This window comes from Fusarium phalaenopsidis, assembly GCF_050370095.1.
Source record: "Fusarium phalaenopsidis strain FUZ10S chromosome Unknown contig_32330, whole genome shotgun sequence".
In the NCBI taxonomy this organism is placed as follows: Eukaryota; Fungi; Ascomycota; class Sordariomycetes; order Hypocreales; family Nectriaceae; genus Fusarium; species Fusarium phalaenopsidis.
Window position 1 is genome coordinate 30,970 of NW_028145392.1, and position 20,606 is coordinate 51,575.

Consider the following 20,606-nt stretch of genomic DNA (forward strand, 5'->3'; position numbering starts at 1 on the left):
TGTGGGTATTCACCTACAAGTTCGACAAGCATGGGTACCTGCAGAAGTGCAAGGCGAGACTCGTTGTTCGGGGAGACCAGCAACAGAAGTCAAGCGCTGAGGACACTTACGCTGCAACCCTCGCTGGAAAGTCATTCCGAACAATGCTGGCGATTGCAGCGAGATTCGATCTCGAATTGCTACAGTATGACGCCGTGAACGCATTTGTGAATGCAAAACTGCAGAGCAACGTGTTTATGAAACTGCCTCCTGGGTTTAGGGGAGGCCACAAGGAAGAGCGAGTGTTGCTTTTGCACAAAGCACTGTATGGACTACGAGTCGCACCGCTTTTATGGCAAACGGAACTCGGAAGCACACTTCGAAGCTCGGGTTGCAGAGAAGTACCAGACGAGCCATGCTGCTATCAGAAAGACGGAGTCTTCATATTCTTCTACGTAGACGATATAGTCGTCGCGTTTAAGAAAGGAGATAGGGACACTGCATCCCAAGTCATTGAGTCTCTAAAGGGGAAGTATAAATTGACTGGAGGGCACGAGCTGCAATGGTTCCTTGGAATGGAGATCATCCGGGATCGCACCTCAAGACGGATCTGGGTTACGCAAATCATGTATCTGGAGAAGATATATGAGCTACGAACTGCGGATGCCCCAAATGGCTCTCCAATGATGAAGGAGGAGCTCGTTCCAAACGAAGGAGAAGCGATAAGACGCATAATCAATTGGTACAAAAGAGTTATCGGCTCGATACTCTACGCAAGCGTTATCAGCAGACCGGACGTCGCTTTTGCTATTTCCCGACTAGCCCGATTCATGAACAATCCAGGGAAAAGCATGTCCAAGCAGCCAATCGAGTCTTATGTTATCTTTACGCAACGCGTTTCTACGCTCTGCAGTTCGGACCTGGAGAAGGCTTTGTGGTCCATAGCGACGCATCGTTCGCAGATAACACAATTGACCGGAAGAGCTCACAAGGTTTCGCAATGATGCTCTTTGGAAGCCTAATCGGATGGCGAGCCAATAAGCAAGACACGGTCACGACCTCCACAACAGAGGCAGAACTACTTGGACTATCTCAAGCAGCAAAAGAAGGGTTGTTTCAACAAAGGCTACTTCGAAGCCTAGAACTCGAGCTGCAAAACACTGATCTGCACCTCGTTTCTGACAATGAACAAACGATCCGACTATTAAAAAGTCCTCTCGGAAGGCTAAAGACGAAATTGAAGCATGTGGACGTACACAACCATTGGTTACGAGAGCACATTCAGAACAAAGCAATCTTCCTTAGCTACAAAGAAAGCGCAAAGTTAATTGCAGATGGTCTAACAAAGGCCTTGCAAGGCGGCAGACAAAGGGAGAGCTGCAAGCAGTATGGACTCATCGATATTCGAGAACGCATTACGAAACGTCGCAACAAGATGCTCAAGGAGCGAACGTTTGAGGAAATCATGGACGAGCTGCAATTGTGATGAACGAGGCTCGTATCAACACTTTGAAGCTCGAAGGTCACAAAGTCACAGCAAGATAAGAAGACAGAAAGGCGGCGGCAAGCACAATTATAATTCACCATGTGCCCGAAGGCCTACCGACAATGACTCAAAGCACAACAACCGAACGAGACTCAAAACAGGGAAACCATCCTCATCTAAGCCAGACGAGGGTCACCAGACAACGGAAAGCATCCATCTGACACACCCTTCAACACCACCTTGACCGCAATGCGGCGCTTGTTCTTCTCCTGCAAAATGAAAGTTAGCAATGAGGCTCAAACGATCGAAACGAACTTTGGATTGCACTCACGGTCGCGTTGACGCGGGAAGGATCCTGTTGGACATAGTCCAAGAAAAACAACGCCACAGGGAGAGCAGCAGTAGGACTATGAGATTCAAATCAGCAAAACGAGCTGCGAGATCGATATGAGAGCGGACTTACATCTGACGGCATGAGCCGCCGGGGTCACAACGCTCACAACGGCGAACGCCAGGCTTAGCCCAACACTCACCGGTGCTCTGACCAGCGAGGGCACTGTTGAGGCAGGGCAGGCAAGGGACAAGGCGCTTCTCATCTTGACTATGCAAAGGTCAGAACGAGCGTCAAAACACAAGAACAAAGTGCTACTCACAGAACTGAAGCGGAGAGGGTCGCAATCTCAACCTGCAGGGCACGCTCAGCGCGCCGAGCACCAGCTACACCAGCCTGCGTTTGGCGACGAGCACGAGCCCGCGTCAGGCGAAGGCGAGGGGTGGCCTGTCGCGAAGGCGGACGAGGGGGACTGGGCTCCCGAGACGGAGAACGAGGAGTATCGTTGCTACGATCAAATTAGCACTGCGTTCCACGAATTCGAAGCTCGAAATGACTGACGGAGTCTCCGGGAGCGGGGGAGAGAGTGAAGAAGAAAAAGTATCATCATCTCTGCCCTTCAGTCAGCCAACCCATAACCTCAAGGGGTGAAACAACTTACGCCTCAGACATCTGGACGGCAGCGGCGGAGCGCGAGAAGTCAAGAGAAGTTTGTCTGTATGCAACGATCAGCAAAGGCAACTCGAAAAGGCCAAAAGCAAGCTCGAAGAAGAGAGGCACAAGGCGATCGAAAACCACGTACCGAATGATCGTGATGGTGTTGAAAGGGAAGAAAAGAAAGAAAGGAAGCTCAAGGCGAGAGGCAATTTATATCTACGAGCCTCAAATGTGAATCACAAACGGCAAAACAGTGAATCACCTATTGTTCACGATTCATAATCGCCAAAAGAAGAAAAACAGCTTCTATTCGTCCGAACAAATCTTCCTCTTTCTATTCACAACTGCAAACAATACAACACGGCACACTGGGTGCAAATGCCCTACGATCCAAAAGGGGAACTTTACAAAGAAAAGGACTCAAATGATGCAGAATATGTTACAAAGGATGAGAGCTATTATTCAGAGTGTCAAAAGCTTTCCACTCTGGGGGGGTGTGTTGAACCGAAGCGGTCCTGTTCATACAAGAATGTGCAGGGCATTCCGCAATGCGTTTTGACCAGATGAGCCTCGGAACCAGTTGAAGGAGTGTCACGTGAACAGACACATCTCAAATAGGAATAGCGCATAGCATCAGCCCAAAAGAGGGGCAAGAGTCAGTTAGAGAAAAATAAATCAAGCAATTCACTCAAGATCGGGTTCAACAATTATTATGTACATCCGGCGAAACGCACCTTGACTCTTCCCCCTTCCTGGGAGCAGGACAACGCTGTTTTCTTACTTGACCCTGTTCCTAGTAATAGACCAATACTGTTTCCCGACTTCACCTTGTTCCCAGGAATAGACCAATACTGTTTCCTAACTCATAATGCTCCTAGGAGCGGGGTAATCCTGCTTTCTTGTTTGTTTGTTTCTTTGTTTTATTCATAGGCTGTCCCAGCCGCCCTAGTGGCAGCTATGCAGCGTACAGACTACAATACAGGTGCTCCCACTTGCTTCAGCAGGAAGCTACTTCTGTCAGGACTCTCCTGTCTGCTCAACCGGCTTCACATCGTGCTTGACCCGACTGTCACCAACGTTGACGGTCGCTTACCTTGGGGTTCTGGCCTCGTTCGATTCCTCCGGTTATTTCCAGAGCTTTCCCAGTTTTCTCTCGATTTCGAATACCATGATGAGCAGAATCGCTTCTCAGGGGTCGCTGCGATGCTGCACATACCAAAACTGGAGGTGCTGGTACTCTCGATGATAGACTGCCGCGGAGAGGAGCTCACGGATCTTATCCTCTACCATAGACGGACGATTCATGAAATCAGACTAAACAACATCAACCTCACGGATGGACCGAAATCTTGGCCGTCGCTCGTCAATGATATCCGTGACCATCTTAGTATAAGCTACTTCTCCATGGACAGTTGTACGGCGGGATATACAGATATGCATGAAGAACGAGTAGAGGCAAGGAGCACGCAGGGCCCGACAGAGATGCATAGCGAAGCACAATTGGACGTGCTTCCTGCACAACTTTCCCAGAAACATCCTTGTTTCACTACTCAGCCACAGCGATATGCATATTTCTGAGTTACTTAGCTAATAGCATAACTTTGTCCCGCACCGCGCCGCGCCACACAGTACCAGTTTCGCACACCCTCCCTGGTCTTACTAAAACACGGCGCAGGTGGTAATTTACTCTTGTTTGTGTAGACGTTCCCTCCCTCCCCTCACCCCTAGGAGGTGGAGGGGGGAGGTTAAGGTATAAGCATGTATTCCCAAGAAGTACCTGCCTTAGACGCTATTACACGGTTGCGCAATAGGAAATAATTAACGCAAGTAAACCAAGCCAGGCAGCGCTAGCCACTCACCAGACCTCTGCGTAAGCCCAAAGCGAGCTAGCTACCGCCTACTAATTATTACTTAATAGGCCTTTCCTTAGTCTTACTTACTAACTTAGACTATATTAATACTATAGGCCTTTTAATTAAATAATCCCTGCTCTTCTCTAGTAATATATAATATAGGTTTAATATAAGTAACGTATATAATAAGCATGCGACGCATCCAAGTATGCGACGCACTTATACTATACACTAAATCTTAACATTCTTAAGCTTAATAAAAGCCGCAATAAAATAGCTATAGGCTTAAAAAAGTGTTTTAATAAACTTAACTCTTAAATAAACTATAGATAATTTTTTAAAATTTCTAAAAAAGTCTCTTAATAGAAAAAAAAGCTACTTATATAGTGCGAATAATTCTTTTTCTAAACTACCTTATAAGGAATTTTTTTAAAAAGTTTTAAAAAATTATAATAGGTTTTTTATAGCTTAATTAGTCTAACTCTAAGTTATTAGCTAGTTAAATCTTAAGCTAAATTTCTTAGAATTTTTAAGGCTATTTTAAAATTTGGTATAAATCCCACTATAGGGTAAAATGCGTCGTATACTTGGATGCGTCGCATGCTTATTATGTATATTAATCTATTTTATATTATTAATAATATCTTAGTAATCTTTTATTATTTCTTTACTTAGCTAGGGTAATAATATAAATAATTTATTTATTAAAATTAAAATTTTCTTTATTTAATACTTATCTCTTGTTACGGCTTGGTTACCCGTAACGGCGCTGTAAGCCTCTATATAGGCAGCTGAAGCACCACTATGATTGCTACAATAGCGATTATAGCCCAATCTTTTGCCCTGTGGCGTGACGGCTAAGGTGCACCGTTACTGTCAAATGTAACGATGTATTATCTTGTTGTTCTCTGTGTGTTTCTCGGCGAAGCCTCGCAAAGGGGAAGGCGCATTTCTGCGACTTCCCAATTGAGCCTAGTGTCATCACATGACACCCTTCAAGGCATGTTGCAGGCTGTCACATTTGACAGCTACAATAGCGATTATAGCCCAATCTTTTGCCCTGTGGCGTGACGGCTAAGGTGCACCGTTACAAACCAATACAAGCAACGAGACTACCAACCAGAAGCTGGCCTTCTACCCTATACTTTTATTTATCTTATGACCCACTTTTATTAGCCTATGATTCCTTATCTAGCCAATCAGCTCTTTATAAGGACTGAATCTGCTGCCTATTCTCCTCCTATTTTAATTACCTACCCTACACCTTATTCAGACCTTATAGTCTATATTTTTCAGTTTTTTACAGCTTATAATAAAAGCATTAATATTATAAGCTATAATTCCTAAGGTAGAGCTACTCTTCTTAAAAGGGGTAATATAATACTACTGTAACTGTCAAATGTGACAGCCTGCAACATGCCTTGAAGGGTGTCATGTGATGACACTAGGCTCAATTGGGAAGTCGCAGAAATGCGCCTTCCCCTTTGCGAGGCTTCGCCGAGAAACACACAGAGAACAACAAGATAATACATCGTTACATTTGACAGTAACGGTGCACCTTAGCCGTCACGCCACAGGGCAAAAGATTGGGCTATTGTTACATGCCACAGTCACATAGGTCCCCCACGTGACGAATCTAGCTCTATAATGGCCAGATCCAGCAGCTTTTAGATAGAATCAACTTAGTTTTAGATTACCTCTTATGTGCCTTCTTTGCATTGCGACTTATGTTTGTTTTGACCTTCTAGCTGCTAGAAACAGCTCTCATCTCACCGCTTTTAGTAATACTTAGGCCTCTTACTCCCCTAAGAGGACTATAACAGCTATAATCGCTATTGTAGCAATCATAGTGGTGCTTCAGCTGCCTATATAGAGGCTTACAGCGCCGTTACGGGTAACCAAGCCGTAACACATTAGATTTATTAGAGAAATAAAATATGCTAATTATAGCGAGGTTAAATGCTTTATAACTTTTTTTAGGGGATTTTCAAAATAGGGATCTTATATACTTCTTAGTGAGGTAAATATAATATAAAATAATAAGGGCAATTAATTAATAATAATAAAAATTTGGTCAGAGAAAGAGCCTAAAAGCTGCTCCTTTCTCGTTGACCATGACGACGGTGATGATAATGCTAATAGCCGAAGGCAACTGGTCTCTGACCTTTTTCTACGTACAGGAAATTGCCCAATGGCCCAAAATGGCTTAGCACCTTTTTCCCCCAACTCAGTATACCAAATACAGAAGACGGGCGGGCCTTTGTGCACATAGAGTAATTGTGCTCCAGCGTAGTTACGCAAGACCTCCCACCCAGGATGTCTACTCCGTACTATCCCTTCAATTGTGCGAAGCCTCCCTAATGTAACTTGGCCCAGTGTTACTGCGCTAGCAGGAACCTAGTTTTATCGCCGCGATAACGTCTTATCTGTTATAATCTTACGCGTAGTCGACTCAAGGTGTCGTTGAAAATCAGTGCTGATACAGGTATAGGCTAGAGAGCTAGTTCTTATTGGGTTAGATCCTTACCAGTGACCACTTGGGGGATAGGTCTCTTGGGCGCTTACCGAAGCACTCGAACGTGAGAGTCCTCACAGCATCGGATACCTCCGTCAAAGCACTCCGCACACAAGCAGAAATCCCCACTGTCACACACGCTGCAAAGAGTAGCTACAACCTTCCCACATGCTCAGCGTTCAGTTCAATTTCCATTTCGATTAATTGATTTTCTCCTATACGGTTGTAGTCGTCTAACGGGTTCCGATGAAGAGCCGAGTTATTTCGGATCAATGCTGATCCGTAGTGCCCCACTTCGCCCAAGGTCATTTCTCGCTGCTGAGTTTTGAAGCGAAGGGATGTAACTGGAATAACAAATTCGTTGTTTTGTTTGGAAGCCTGCCTGACAATTTCACCCTCCAGGTGGATAGACTCCTCTGATTCCTTAATCCAGATGGATAAGGGGAAGAAATACTGGGAAGGAATTGACCCCAATGTCAATGGTATGCTGGGCGGTGTCCTGGCTGTTATGCCATCCGTGTCCCGTATCGACCTACAGGGTTCGCGAACGTTTCTAGCAAGACTAGGCATCGGCATCAAAAGTGGCCGAAAGACGGTCCCCAGAGCTTTAGAAGGGGGAGCAGGGTGAGTAATCTTCCGCTCGGCTTTTCACTGGGGGAAATGTTGCAACGAAGGGCAAACCTAAGCAAAGGCTAATGCATGGCGAGCGTGATAGGATTGGCAGGATCACCGAAGGGCTTCTTCTCCAAGTGGCGGACCGAGTAGATGTTATTGAGCCAGTGGTCAAATTTACAGCCGCGCTTTGCGGTAAGCCTGGAGTAGGAGACATCTTCAACGTTGGCCTAGAAGGGTGGCAGCCCTCCCAAGGGGTTATGTACGACTTGATCTGGACACAATGGTGTGTCGGGCATCTAGACGACAGGGCATTGGTGCAGTATCTTGAGAAATGCAAGACTGTTCTTAACCCAGATGGGGGAGTCATTGTCATCAAGGAAAACCTGAGCACGTGGGGCGTTGACAAATTTGATGAGCTCGATAGTAGTGTTACAAGGTATTCTACCACGATTGAACAACGCTCTGAGCAGCCTTCATAGGGCTAACTATGTGATAGGGAGGATGACAAGTTCCGATATCTTTTCAAGCAAGCTGGTCTACAGCTTATTAAGACAGATATCCAGCGGGGCTTTCCTGTCGTGGGGAATCGGCAACTATTACCTCTGAGGATGTATGCTTTGAAGCCAGAGCCGGGTCCCACAACTTAGTATTGTGTCACATTCTACGGGGTATTCTGACTGTGCACTTAAGTTGTTGATTTCCAAGTAAATGAAAGACTGGATTTGATCTGTATATCCCTCCTTGAAAGAGTTGTATGTGTCAGCTGTGACGGGGCTATCCTCACTATCTATTTCATTCAAATTTGATCATCTTGGTCAGACAGTCCGTGTGTCAGGGCGGCCCTAGGAGATACGATGTGACATATTATTTTTCTATGATCCCATCCTAGGTCGTTAGCCTCATTCATGAAGCTCCTCTTCGTGCAGTGATGAAAAGGCTAGCATGCTGCACTCATTCCTTTCCGCGGGCACAAGAATCATTGATATCTGGCCACACAACCTTGCCTTTGCATCTGAATCGATGAAAGGATGAAGGAGCCACAGCAATACCTATCGCATAGGGAAACGCGCATGGAGTTGTGGTTATACTACTTGTCGAGAACGGAATACTTCGAGGGGAATATCTGTACAAGCCCCCGTGCAGTTGAAACAACCTAGCAAGGCTTTGAAAGGACTTATGAAGAGAATATTGAGAGCATTACTAAGATAATTAATACATAGGTGAAAGACAGGCACGCATTGCACGGTAGTTACTCGTCAATCAGGTTCGTATCAAGTATCGCATGGTGCCTTATGTCAAGGGCAAGGACCACAACCATCGTGAATAGCCTCACGGTCAACATGAACGCTACACCATAACTAGCATCAGGCAATAGCCTGCTGCCTATGATATCGGTAGACTGAACACAGATCTAAGAGGCTGATTTTCGCCACTCCTTTAGATAGAAAATCAAGCGGTCATTTGATCCTCGATTCCTCATGGCCCATCAGTGCCTGCGAGACCTTAAACTCGTCATATTCGACGCTCCTCAGCTGAAGGGAAAGGCCGCGAGTGTCTCACCTTCCAAGAGGATAGGATTGCCCTTTTTTGCGGCGCCATTGTTTTAGACCGGCGTTGCTCGGTTTGTGGGCTTCGAGTCCACAGATTACCTTCAATCTAAAACTTGTGCGTTCAGGGCTTGGGGGGGCATTGGATGATGTTGGGGGTAACAAAAAAGCGGGGCTGACGGCTCGGAGCTTACCATCCTCACCTGACATCCAGGGGGGGGACCGGCTAATATTCGCAGAATTAGCACGATTAGAAGTGCGCTGAACTAAACTGCGAGAATTTTAGTCTTACAATTTTATGACCTGTTGGAAAGTTCCCGCGGAACATCAAACATCCATCATGGCCAAGTTCCAGTCTACACCAAGTCTACCAGAGATGGAAGAGAGGCTGGGATTCACAGCAAACTCGATGACTCCACCTGACCCAGCTACAAAACGCTTCTACTGTGACCTCAAGCCCGTCCCTGATAACACAAAGCAATTATTCTGAGAATACGAGGAGCTGAACAAGACCAACCAAACACACCGTCGAATGGCCAAGACTTCTCTCGTTCTTCCGAAAATGGGGGAAAGCTTGGTGAGACCCCGTTCCGCTAGGGCCTACTAAACTAAGCTAACCATTGTTAGGTCATTGAGGATGATGGGAACAGGGCCGTCATCAAGCGGACAGACCGCGTAGGTTTCTACAGATATTCCATCGACATCAGCTACAACGGTGGATTTTTCCTGCCGCTTCCTTTCACAGAAACTGAAGCAACATGGGCCATATCAGCTGCCAAGGTATACCTCCGGAAGATGACTTTTGTGGGAGTTGGTTTAATATCAATAGTTCCCGGCAATCGAGACGCCCCACGATGACTCCCCATTTCTCAAGTTACCGAGAGAGCTGCGTGAGAAGATCTACGGCTTCGCTCTCCCTCAGAGAGAGTTGGGGATCAAGAACGTCGATGCTTTTGACCACCTCTGCTTTCCCGCGGCTGTAGGAGATCCTAGCGGTTTCTTCTTCCAACTGGGGGAAGAACCAGCTATCCTGAAAGCCAGCAGGCAAATACGCCAAGAAGCTCTACCCTTCGTATATCGCAACATAACCTTTTGTTTGGACGATATGGACGATGTTGTAAAAGTTCTTGTTGCAGCCGGCCATATTGGGCGCAGTAATATTACTTCACTGCAGTTCCCTTGGGAGAGCAAGAACGAGATTGAGTGCAGATTGGAACAATCTCCGCATGCTGATGACAGCGGCCCTATATTGCCATCTCTGCATGCATTGAGATGCGTTCAACTTCTCAAAGAGTGCCCGAGGCTTCAGTTTTTGCGGATCTGCCTAGATCAAGATATATTCCAGAATATGTCGGCGCGCCAATTTATGGCAGACCCTGGCATAGCAGGCCTCTGCACTTTGAAGGGAATCAGGACAGTGGAAGTGGTGGATTACATCTATGAGTCTCTCGAGGAGCACCCCACTGTAAAACAGCTTCACGAACAAATGAAGAAGGCAAATGGGTAGGAAGTGACGGCGTATTAGCGAGATGACTCGATCTACCGATTTTGAATTTTAATAGAGCCCGTTTTTTCTGCGTTGTCAATGGCTTTAAGGCCATTAGGCTCAGTATTTACGATAAGAGATTCCTTTGAAGATATAAGAACATTTCGGAGGAACGCATCGAAGAATATGCGGAGAATAAATTGCTTGAGCCTTCGATGAAGCGCAAATTCATACAGAGCTTGCGATCAATGAAAAATCAAGATTGATCTCCAAACATGCCCTCCCTCTCTATATCGGATACCGAGTCACGGAGTAGGTCGTCGATGGACAAGAAATTCGAGGGACCTTCCTCAGCCAAATGCGACCCTGAACTCGTTTGACTCTTGGGACGCTTGCGGGGATTCTCAGCGCACACGGGGCATTGCTTCAGAAGAAAAATAACATCCGCCCGAAGTATGCCATAGTAAGAACTGGTGATTCCTTTCCAGGTAGCATCCCATCCGGCGTGTCCATTCTTCAAGTGAACAAACTCGACTATGTCCACGATGTCTTCCTCGGTAATAACGTCGCGATCCTTCTTCATATCTGTTGCCACGGCAACAAGGGTTTGTCGAGTCTCATCCCATGCAAAAGTCTTCTGAACATAGTGACGTCGACTAAACTCCTGCTGTGAAGAGGGTCGGATTTCGGGGTTCGTCAACCATGCTAGGATGTTGCATCGTTCGGACTGTGACACGCGGCGACTGTTTGGATGGTCGTGTAGGTATAGGCGAAATTTGTTCCTCGTCTCGCTGGAGAATAAACCGCTCCCATGCTGTGTCTCTTGAGCCATGTTTTGCTGAATTCAGTTTCCGAACTTCACTCGATTTCCAGCGTACGCGCCGGGACGAGGCTAACCTCGACTTCACGCGTACGCCTGTGGTCGAGAACCCCTCTCCTGGGGCTGAGGCTTGTTCGAATGATTTGAACTCGGTGCATTCTATGGAGAAATGAGGATCAATCGGTTGACCGATGGCAGCCATGATGCAGCACACTGAGCTTTGTCTCAGGCCAAAAGCTGACGTTACTTCTGATGTAGGCTTAATCTGGGAGTCTGCTGTTGACCGCTATCAGGCCATCACGGGTGAACAGATTCAACAACTGGCACGAGCCAAGAGTGTGGCACAAATTTTGGAAGACATCGACGACAACGAAGCGAGGTTTAAAATCCACCGCCATGATGGCACAGGTTTAGGACGCTCGTGAGCCAGAGCCTATCACCCATCCAGTTTGTCGGTGACATAGTAGCGCAGGCGACTAAAACGGCAAGTCCTTCTCCAATCTATCTCCTTAGCCTATTATTCACCTACGTAATAGATGTACCCTCCGAGTGAAGCTATTTTTGCTGCCGTGCGGTATCTTATCAGCGTATGTCTTACAAAGGGGCGCCCATGGCCGTTCTGACAACTTGTAGGTTTCAAAAAGCGTGTCTGCGGATTATGACAAAGTCGCCGGCTTTTTTGAAGACTTGCGTTCTTATCTCGTCCGGTTGAAGATACTGGAAGGCAACGTTCCACCAATACCTGAGCTAAAGGTGGTACTTGCTGAAGTCTTCACGTCGATTCTCGTTCTTTGCGCAATTTGTACGAAATACATCCGTACAAGTCGGGTTGGTACGTTTATCTTCTTCTGTTTGTCCCAAAGTTGTCAGTCCCTGAATTCCGACCTCTGTTATCTTTATTTGTATCGCTTCGGAGTATAAGGGAAGATAGCCAGCGTTATCTCGAGCTTGACGCTCTTATCGTTGTTTAGCTTGCCATTTGTCACACGTAGCGAGGTGCTCTTTCGGCCTCCCAACCGAGGTCGCAGCAAACTCCTTCTAGCAATAACGGCATCTATACCGCTTGCTTTTCTTGCAGTCAGAGCGTCCAAGGTCAATAAACTATCACCAAACGAAGGCAGCGTCAGTTTTGATGGGCGGCATCTTTTTGACGATACCCTCATAGAGGAGAGAATGGCAGAGATTTTATACAGCCCCGTACTTATACGATATGCCCCACAAAGTACCATTTTAGGAAAGTTATGGGTCATATCGTACGTACGCAGTACACGTACGTACAACTCGGTTGTACATCTTGTACAACATCACTAATCCCGATTCGTAGCACCAGTGCAGACAAGGCCAGAGAACCCATCGAGCCCCTGTGGCATGCGCGCTATGGCGCCCTGAATTGGTGCCTGTCGACCTCTAGGGTACACCCCCGAGCGTCTCCCCTCGACCTCCTCATGAGTCAGGGCGCGTCTGCGCAAACAAGAGGACATTACCACTTTCCTCCCCTGCTGTGTCGTTGCTTCGCAAAAAGAAACAATTCACCAGGTTTGTCGGGTATGAAGAGTTATGCAGTAAGCACTGAATAGTTGAATTAGTTCAGGTGAAGGGGTCAAAAATATTATGGCAGACGGCGGCTGATGTTGGACAATAGCTCGATATTATTGGTCAGAGCAGGCCCACTATAGGTTCTCACCGTCGAGAAATCCCATTTCATGCCAAAAGGTGGGCTGTATGAGACTTAGCTCCAACTCTACAGTAGGGAGAGTTTGACTAATATCCTGTTTTCCAGTGGCTTTTCGGAGACACCAAGGCAACTGGCATATTACCTGCTTCGACCTCGATTGGGCAGTGGCCTAAACCGGGAACGGACCCCGTTTCCGACTAGAATACGTACTTGAGTAGGGCTTGACGCGTGTGATCAATTACATAGCGCGTCTCGCTTATCATGATTGGTCCGTGCTTGTCAAGACGCGGTTTCCACCCCTGTGTATTTCATGGATGCTCATAGACGCGTCCATATGGACCCGCTGTATGCTTTCAATGTTTTCAGCTTCATATGCTCGCAGACATCGTTGCTCCCGTTGTAATCGGTGCTCTTTCCACTCCAGCGTACGATGTGCCACCCTCGGCTTTGAACACCAAGATGCCCACAAGACGTCGCAGCACCTGGGCCAAACCTTTAAAAGGCCGGAAGAAGAAACATCTGAGCGCGGAATTGCTGCTTAGATTCCCTGACGGTCGGTATTTATCAGACTCCGTCGCGAAGGCGTTGTTGCTACCTCGTACTGTCGCTCACACCTTACCAGATATCAAATATTGCATATTCGACTTTCTCAATCGAACCGCGGAACCCAGAATCGTTGCTGTCTACCAGCCCGATAAGATCCGGGACTGCTGCCAGGCTTGCAGAGACCGGGACGGAAGGCGGCGGGACACGAATAAGTCAGAGAAGTGGTCGCCCTGGGCCCTTACGCAAGTGTCGAAGGAGTTCAACAGGCAGTGGCGGCCTTTCTACTTCAGTCGTACGACACACCGCATTTGCCCGCCGCAGATGAAGGATTACATGGCCACGTTTTTCTCTGGGCGAGGGGGGCACATTGTGCCCCGCGAGCGTTGGGGCCCCCCGGTGAACTACGTGTGTGTTTATCTCACTGCCGAGAGTCTTGCCCGGATATCGATGCATGAGTTACACGAGGCCGGAAGAGCATTTAGTCGGTGCAAGTCGGAATTCGGTTCCTGTCTCGGGAAAGATGGATGGGGCAAACGAAAAGAGGACAGGAGGGAGAGAAAGCTCTGGCATTCTGCCTACAGACGACTGAACACACTCTTCTTTGATGGCTCGCTAAAGGAGCTGTTTCCCGGCGCCATGGGGGCCGGCAAGATCGAGGGTTTATTCATGGATCGACACAGGAACCTTCGGCTGCACCCGACACCCGGGTATCTGTCATCGTACCCGGTCCTGGACCCAAATTTCCGCAATGCGCTCTATGACCTGTGGAGCTCTGTGTCCGTTGGATCCATACAGCTACTGGTTCTCCCCCCGCGTGGCGATGGGAAGGGCATTCGACAAGACGAAAACGAGGGCCACTGTAAACTGACCCACCAGTTTTGGAAAAAACCCCCACATAGAAGTCATATCCATTCTGTGTGCTACACCGATTTTGACAAGCCAAACTATCGGAATAGCTCTTCATTCGTCGTGAAACCCCATGAATATGTCTTGCCTGAGGGATATAGCTTGAAGGAAATTGGCATCAACGAAGAAAACATACTCAAGGCGGGGGGTGCAGCCGTATATGTGGAGCTAGTTTCTGCCGAAGCCGAAGAGTTTAATATCCGATGTGAGGGCCCGCTCGACTTCTTTTACGACCAGGCAGACGAGGACTTTACAATGCTCGATGCCGACACCGACACTGCTATGACTGATGCACCGGAAGCTAGTCGGGCTGCCGATAGCGTCGACAACGATGACGACATGGAAATGAGTGACAACGACGAAGAGGACGATAGCGAAAGCGGTGACGACTGCGGCGCTGCGCTGGGCACGCCGCTGGACCACGAAGAACAGGACGGCACGGCTTTGATTCTTCTGCTGGCAGAGGACATGGAGACTCCACTAGCGGAGCTGATGAAAAGGGTGTATGGCGTAACGATGGAGAAGCCTTTGGAAACTCCTTGAGCTCACTGCTTGCGCTCTCTTATGTACTAAATAAAATGTCTTATCTTCTGCATATTGTCCTCCGTACTAACCCTCCAACCTACCACGTGCATGGGCCGGCTATGACTAAATCTATCAGACTGTCATGCAAGCGATGCAGATGCCGAGATCCCACAGATCTGGCCTTCCTCTCCACCAAGGGCGAGCCGCTCTCGCGAGGGATAGGCGGCAGCGGGCCAGGGTGGCGCGTCCTTCGGAACCTAGCGAATGGCAGGCGCGTCACATCGCCCTTAGCAGAGGATCCTTGTCCCGGCTTGTTTTTCCCTAACCTTGAACACTACCAATCTATTCAGTGTAAAAGATTCCAAGGTTGGAAAGGGGAGGGGGATGAGAGAACAACAGCGCTGAGTCAGGATCTTGAAAGTCTAGCGCATCGCACAGTGCGTTTTTAGACCATCATGGCGACCTCGTGGCCGCAAGAGATGTCCTGGCCCGCCAAATTCCGCGAGCATGTCACGCAACTTGGCAAATATCTCAGAGAAGCCTTCCTGTGCATCGAACGCGCGATAAACCAGTCCGTTCCCCAAGGTCTGGTCAAAGTTATGGCTATGGGCGCATTATCCCTCGCCAACAAGATCCACAATATGCCAGACTTCGACACCGTACGTGACGTGGTCCAAATGGCGAGAACCGAGTCGATGATCGCGGCGGAAAGCACGACGCAGGCTCTCAACGACATCAAGACGGAACTCAAACAGGTAGCGAACACGAGCCAACGGGCATTAGAAGGGATACGCGGGGGCTATGAAGCACAGAATGAGACGAAGGCGGCAGCCAGAGAATCGACCGATATTGGCAGAACAGTTATCACGATGGTGAGAGATATCAGGAACGCGGACCAGCATAACCGACCGAGCCCGCTACGGGCTTACGCATCTGTAGCAGCCGGGAATGGGCTAGCCACTAGCATACATAACCCATTGAGCCAGCTCAAGGCGCCGCCCGTACAAGTGCTCCGTGAGATCATCGTGAACATTCGGAACCCACTCACCATAGCTGGCCTACGGGCGATGAACCCCCGTAGCCTGAAAGCACACGTAGACCGTGCTATTGAACAGAGTAGAAACAAGCACATAGAGAACATTAAGACGGTGTCAACTAACCCACTCAAAAACGGTGGCCTTAGCATCAAGTCGGCTACGACCTCCGACATGGAGGTGCTCCGACAGTTCGCTGAGGATTGGGAGCGCAGACTCGGCAATGGAGCCGCAGTGCGCATTCCAACATACGGAGTTCTTGTACGCGGCATCCGTACCAGCTCGATGGATGTGAACCAATGTGAGGACATCAGAGACATCATTCTCCAGGAGAACAGACTGTTCATCCCGAGGGGCCGGGATAAAATACATTGGCTGGCTCACGAGGAAATCTGCGGCAAAGAATACTCGGGGGGCTGACTAATGATAGGCCGCCCCTCTCTTCACCAGAGAGGGGGTGACGAAGGCTATAACCGCGTCACTTTTGTAACCACCTTTGAAGCTGTAACTGCATCACATCTTGACGAAATAGAGGCCAAATAGAATAAAAATACTATCAGTGAATATCGATTAATCTGATCAATTGATACTATTAATTTGAACCTTCTTGAAGCTATTCCCACGTTGTTGTGTGTAAGTAAATGTGATCCCTAGCCTCGGGCCCGCGACTGCGGCACGGGAATTGTTACTCCGGCCACCACAATCACCGGCTCGACCCTCTCGTCATCCGAGTAGCTATTACGCACCCGATGATAGCCAAATCCGCCCCAATCTTCACGGCAAGATAGATCCTCTTCTTCATCACTATTCTCATGTGAATAATCCCCACTTCCGGCCGCCAAAGCGGTGCGCGTGAAGCTCTCGATCTGTGTGTTCGTGATGATCTCAATTTCATCGCTATCCGAGTCCTCGTTGCCGGGCAACAGAGGCGTCATGCCTCCTGATGATACCGAGAGCACATCCTCGGGTATATCGTCTTGATGACCTCGCAAGGCTGCAGCCTTGGCAACTTCTGCTAAGTAAGCGGCGGCCTCGGGAATAGCTTCGAGTACGTGAGGACCCCAAATTCGATAGTAGAAGTGCCGGGTTTCCTCGCTGGCTTCGATCCAAAGGCGCCGACGATTCTCTAAGATCGATATTTCCTCCTCAGACTGCAGCTTCTGGCGGTCAGCTTCTTGTGAAGCTATCGCGGCGGCTTCTGCGGCGGCTCTTTCTCTCTTCGCTTTCACAGCCGCACCTCCACGCAGTCGAGGCCTGCCAGCATCACGAAGATCACGAAAGTCGGCTTGCTGCTGGCGCTGTAGCTTCTTTAGGTCTCGCTGCCGCTCTTCTGACTCTCGAGCTTCCACCTTCTTCTTCAATTCACTTATAGTAAAAGCACCATCTTGAACCCCTCGAATTTGACGACGACTTCGTATGCGGCGGGCCTCGAGACGTATTCGTTCTTTCTGTAAAGCGATGATATTCTCATGTGAATACTGCGTGACGATCGCGAGGTCAATACACGCTTCAGCGTGCCGAATCGTCCTACGGGCCGGGCTATTGAGGACCTCGAGATCCTTCTGAATAGTTGCAAATTGCTTCTTTACTTTCCTTGGCGTTACTATCTGCTGTCTTAAAAGTCGTGGGAATAGGGGCTTATCTTGCTCTTCCACGTGATGGCGAAGGGGTTTGAGTATAGCTTCCGGGTTAAAAGGGAAGATTCCTGCCCTCTCAAAGCCAACGTATATATGACATGCTTTAAAAGCTGCGGCATACATACGATTCCACTGATTGAGGAAGTCAAATCGTGATATTTGAGTCCCTCCGCCTGTGATGAAGTCCCTGAGGGCGCTACGCTGCTCATTTTTGAGATGCTGATAGACTCCAACGTCAAGAGGTTGTAGACGATGGCTCATATGACTAGGGAGGCGGAAGGGGATAATATCAAACCTTTCACAATACCAGATAAATTCAGGGATCTCATGAGCAGAAAATGAATCCATCAACAGCAGCCTATAAGTCGTCGGCGCCGGCCGGACTTGGAATCGCGGTTTAAACGCGTATTCCTTATCAAACACTTCCTTCGTGATAGTCGAGGGATAGCCAAACCACTCCTCAATAGAGGAGTTAGCAAAACTCTCGCTGGCTGCAAAGGCATGGCGGTTAAAGTGTTGTAACCACTGCATAGCCCGCTGTGTATTATTAAAGCCCGTATCCGTGAAGGTGAGGACCACACGCTCGTCAATATCAGCACGTGTATACTCCTCGAGGAGGACTTTGGCGGTGAGGATAAGGAAAGAAGGAATAGCCCGGCCGGCGGCGCTGACGGCATCAACAGACGTAAGAGACTCTTTGTTCCCCGGCTGAAAGACAGTAGGTCGCCGATTTCGTTTCTTCCTAGTAGAAAAGAGCTTCAGGCTACCGTTTATCCACCCAATTTGTAAGGGGGTCTCATCAAAATTCCAAAGGTTATACGGCTTGATATCAAAGCGGCGCAAAACAGCGTCTAGCTCGTGGAACCAATCTGCGATATGTTGTATATCCATCTCAGCGCTGCCACGGGTGACTTCTCTGACCGACGGCGACGAAAGTTGAAGCTCCTTATGCCGCTTTTTAAACCTCCTTACCCAAGCTTCTGATACAGGAGGCATAGGACCGTTGAATCGGTGTTGCCGTAGAAAACTCGCGTAGTTGCGAATAGCTTCTCCTGTGACCGCAAATGCGCACCCCTCCACAGACTGAATAAAGGTAACTAAAGCTCTTTCTTCTGGCCCAGTCAGGGCTGCTGGTGTGCCTCGTTGTGAGTTAGAAGGAAGAGGCTGTCCCCTTTTTAATAGATATATGTATTTCTTCGTCAAAGACTCCTTTGCGTGGTGAATTGCAGCTGTTTTCGCGATGCTGTATTGTTGTGGCGAGGGATTCGCCCGAGTTGTCGGTGGCGCGGATGCACCGGATAGATATGCATGCGCCGCACGCGCCGCAGCGGCGCTTTCTTTGGCTGAAAATCGAGGCATAGTGAATGTCAATTGAGAAGAGCTATTATTTCAATTTTGAAGCTATTCGGACTTGAATTCATTGAGAATTGGGATAGTTACAGCTTCAAAGGTGGTTACAAAAGTGACGCGGTTACAGCCTTCGTCACCCCCTCTCTGATGAGGAGAGGGGTTGCGTAAATCGCTTACCTAATCCCCCGAGTAATGGATTGTCGGATGCAACTGCTGTTCCTCTTCGCCTAACTAATGAAGCGGTGGAAAGGGGCAGAATTTATGCCCGACACGTTGTTTGGCACTTGCCTCTTATCCAATGAATAGAGTGTGGGTGTTGTTGATCGGGCTGGCGGACGCGGATGACGAGTCAAAGAGACGAATGAACGCCACTCTTTCCTCTTTCCTCCTACCCATGCGACCCGCTTCTGCCATCGTCACCATCCATGTCAGCATGCATCCCAACACCCCTCGGGGCACCCCCCGGATTTAGCTAGAAGTACAGAGTACTTGAGCTTCTAGCACGCTATTCTTTTTATAGACATGGTCAAGTGGAATTGACCGTGACGAGATTGGCTGTCATAACTCAGCTATCCCTGTTGTGGATAAGAGGGGAGGCATCTTGCGCCAACCAAGGGACCAACCAGAGAGGACGACGTTGCTTTTTGTGATCCAGAAACCGCCAGACGACAAATTCGGATTGCCTCACTTGTCAGGGTTACCGGCAAGGCGAAATAAGGTCGAAGGGCAAAAGGAAGCCTCTCGGGACGGTCAACAGCAGCATCACGAGATCACAGGCGAGATTCTGGTGTGGTGTGTGCAAAGTCGCATTTTGTAACAATAGGAAGTGTTGGTACATTTATCACCATGGAGAAATTGGTGGAAGCCCACGTATCTCCTCTTTGGCGCATTTTAATTGGTCCCACCCCTGCAAATACCCCGGTCACCCATGAGATAGGTAGCTAACAGATGGTGGTTGCTTCCACAAAACCTGTGAGGTGCTCAGACCTCGCCTGTTTAGCGCGGATGAGGATCCAGTATTCTGCTCGGCAATGCAGAGCCAGGTATCTGAGATTATAGCATACATAACGACACATACAACAACACACACAACAACTCATGTGCTATCTCCACAGGCAACCAGGCCAGCAACTGTCACTGCAGCAGTGCCCGCATTACGACCCGACGACCCCCGTGCTATCTACCAACGATACAGAGAAGCACAAGAGGCCTGGTATTCTACATTGGATCGAGGAGCTGTCAAGACCAATCAACAATACTGGAAGGCCAATGGGCTGCCAACACGCTACTCTAAAACAGAGTATAACTGGTGCCTTGGGGCTGAGAACGAGCGTGTTGAATGGAATGTAGGGATAGAGATGGCAAGGCAGCCTTTCTCAGGGCGGCGGGGCATGCGAGATATCTGGGATGCTGCGGAAAGAGATCTCGAATTACAGCAGGAATAGTACGGAGGTAGGAACCCCGCCCCCAACCAACATTTATGAGAGTGACAGAAACTTGTGGTTTCTATATATCGTTAGAAAGAGAAGGAAACGTTAAATCTTCGAGAATAGTTATGGTGACCTAATGGCTTGATTCAACAATGTTGTAGCTGAGTTCACATGGAGGGTAGAGCAGGCTTAATAGTCACTTATACGATAACCG

General features: G+C 48.4%; 2 protein-coding genes across 2 annotated transcripts; one reads left to right on the top strand and one right to left on the bottom strand.

Annotated features, from left to right (window-relative positions):
- Nucleotides 1-1,641: 1,641 nt before the first annotated feature.
- Nucleotides 1,642-2,468, bottom strand: LRP88_12969 (uncharacterized protein; the record flags this gene model as incomplete). The annotated part of the gene is made up of 5 exons (XM_083249353.1): nucleotides 1,642-1,734; nucleotides 1,797-1,872; nucleotides 1,929-2,066; nucleotides 2,119-2,304; nucleotides 2,458-2,468. The coding sequence occupies 5 exons, from the start codon at nucleotides 2,466-2,468 to the stop codon at nucleotides 1,642-1,644; spliced, it is 504 nt and encodes a 167-aa protein (XP_083094838.1).
- An 11,678-nt stretch (nucleotides 2,469-14,146) lies between these two features.
- On the top strand, nucleotides 14,147-14,959 carry LRP88_12970 (uncharacterized protein; the record flags this gene model as incomplete). Its single annotated transcript, XM_083249354.1, has 1 exon — nucleotides 14,147-14,959. The coding sequence occupies one exon, from the start codon at nucleotides 14,147-14,149 to the stop codon at nucleotides 14,957-14,959; it is 813 nt and encodes a 270-aa protein (XP_083094839.1).
- Nucleotides 14,960-20,606: the final 5,647 nt, after the last annotated feature.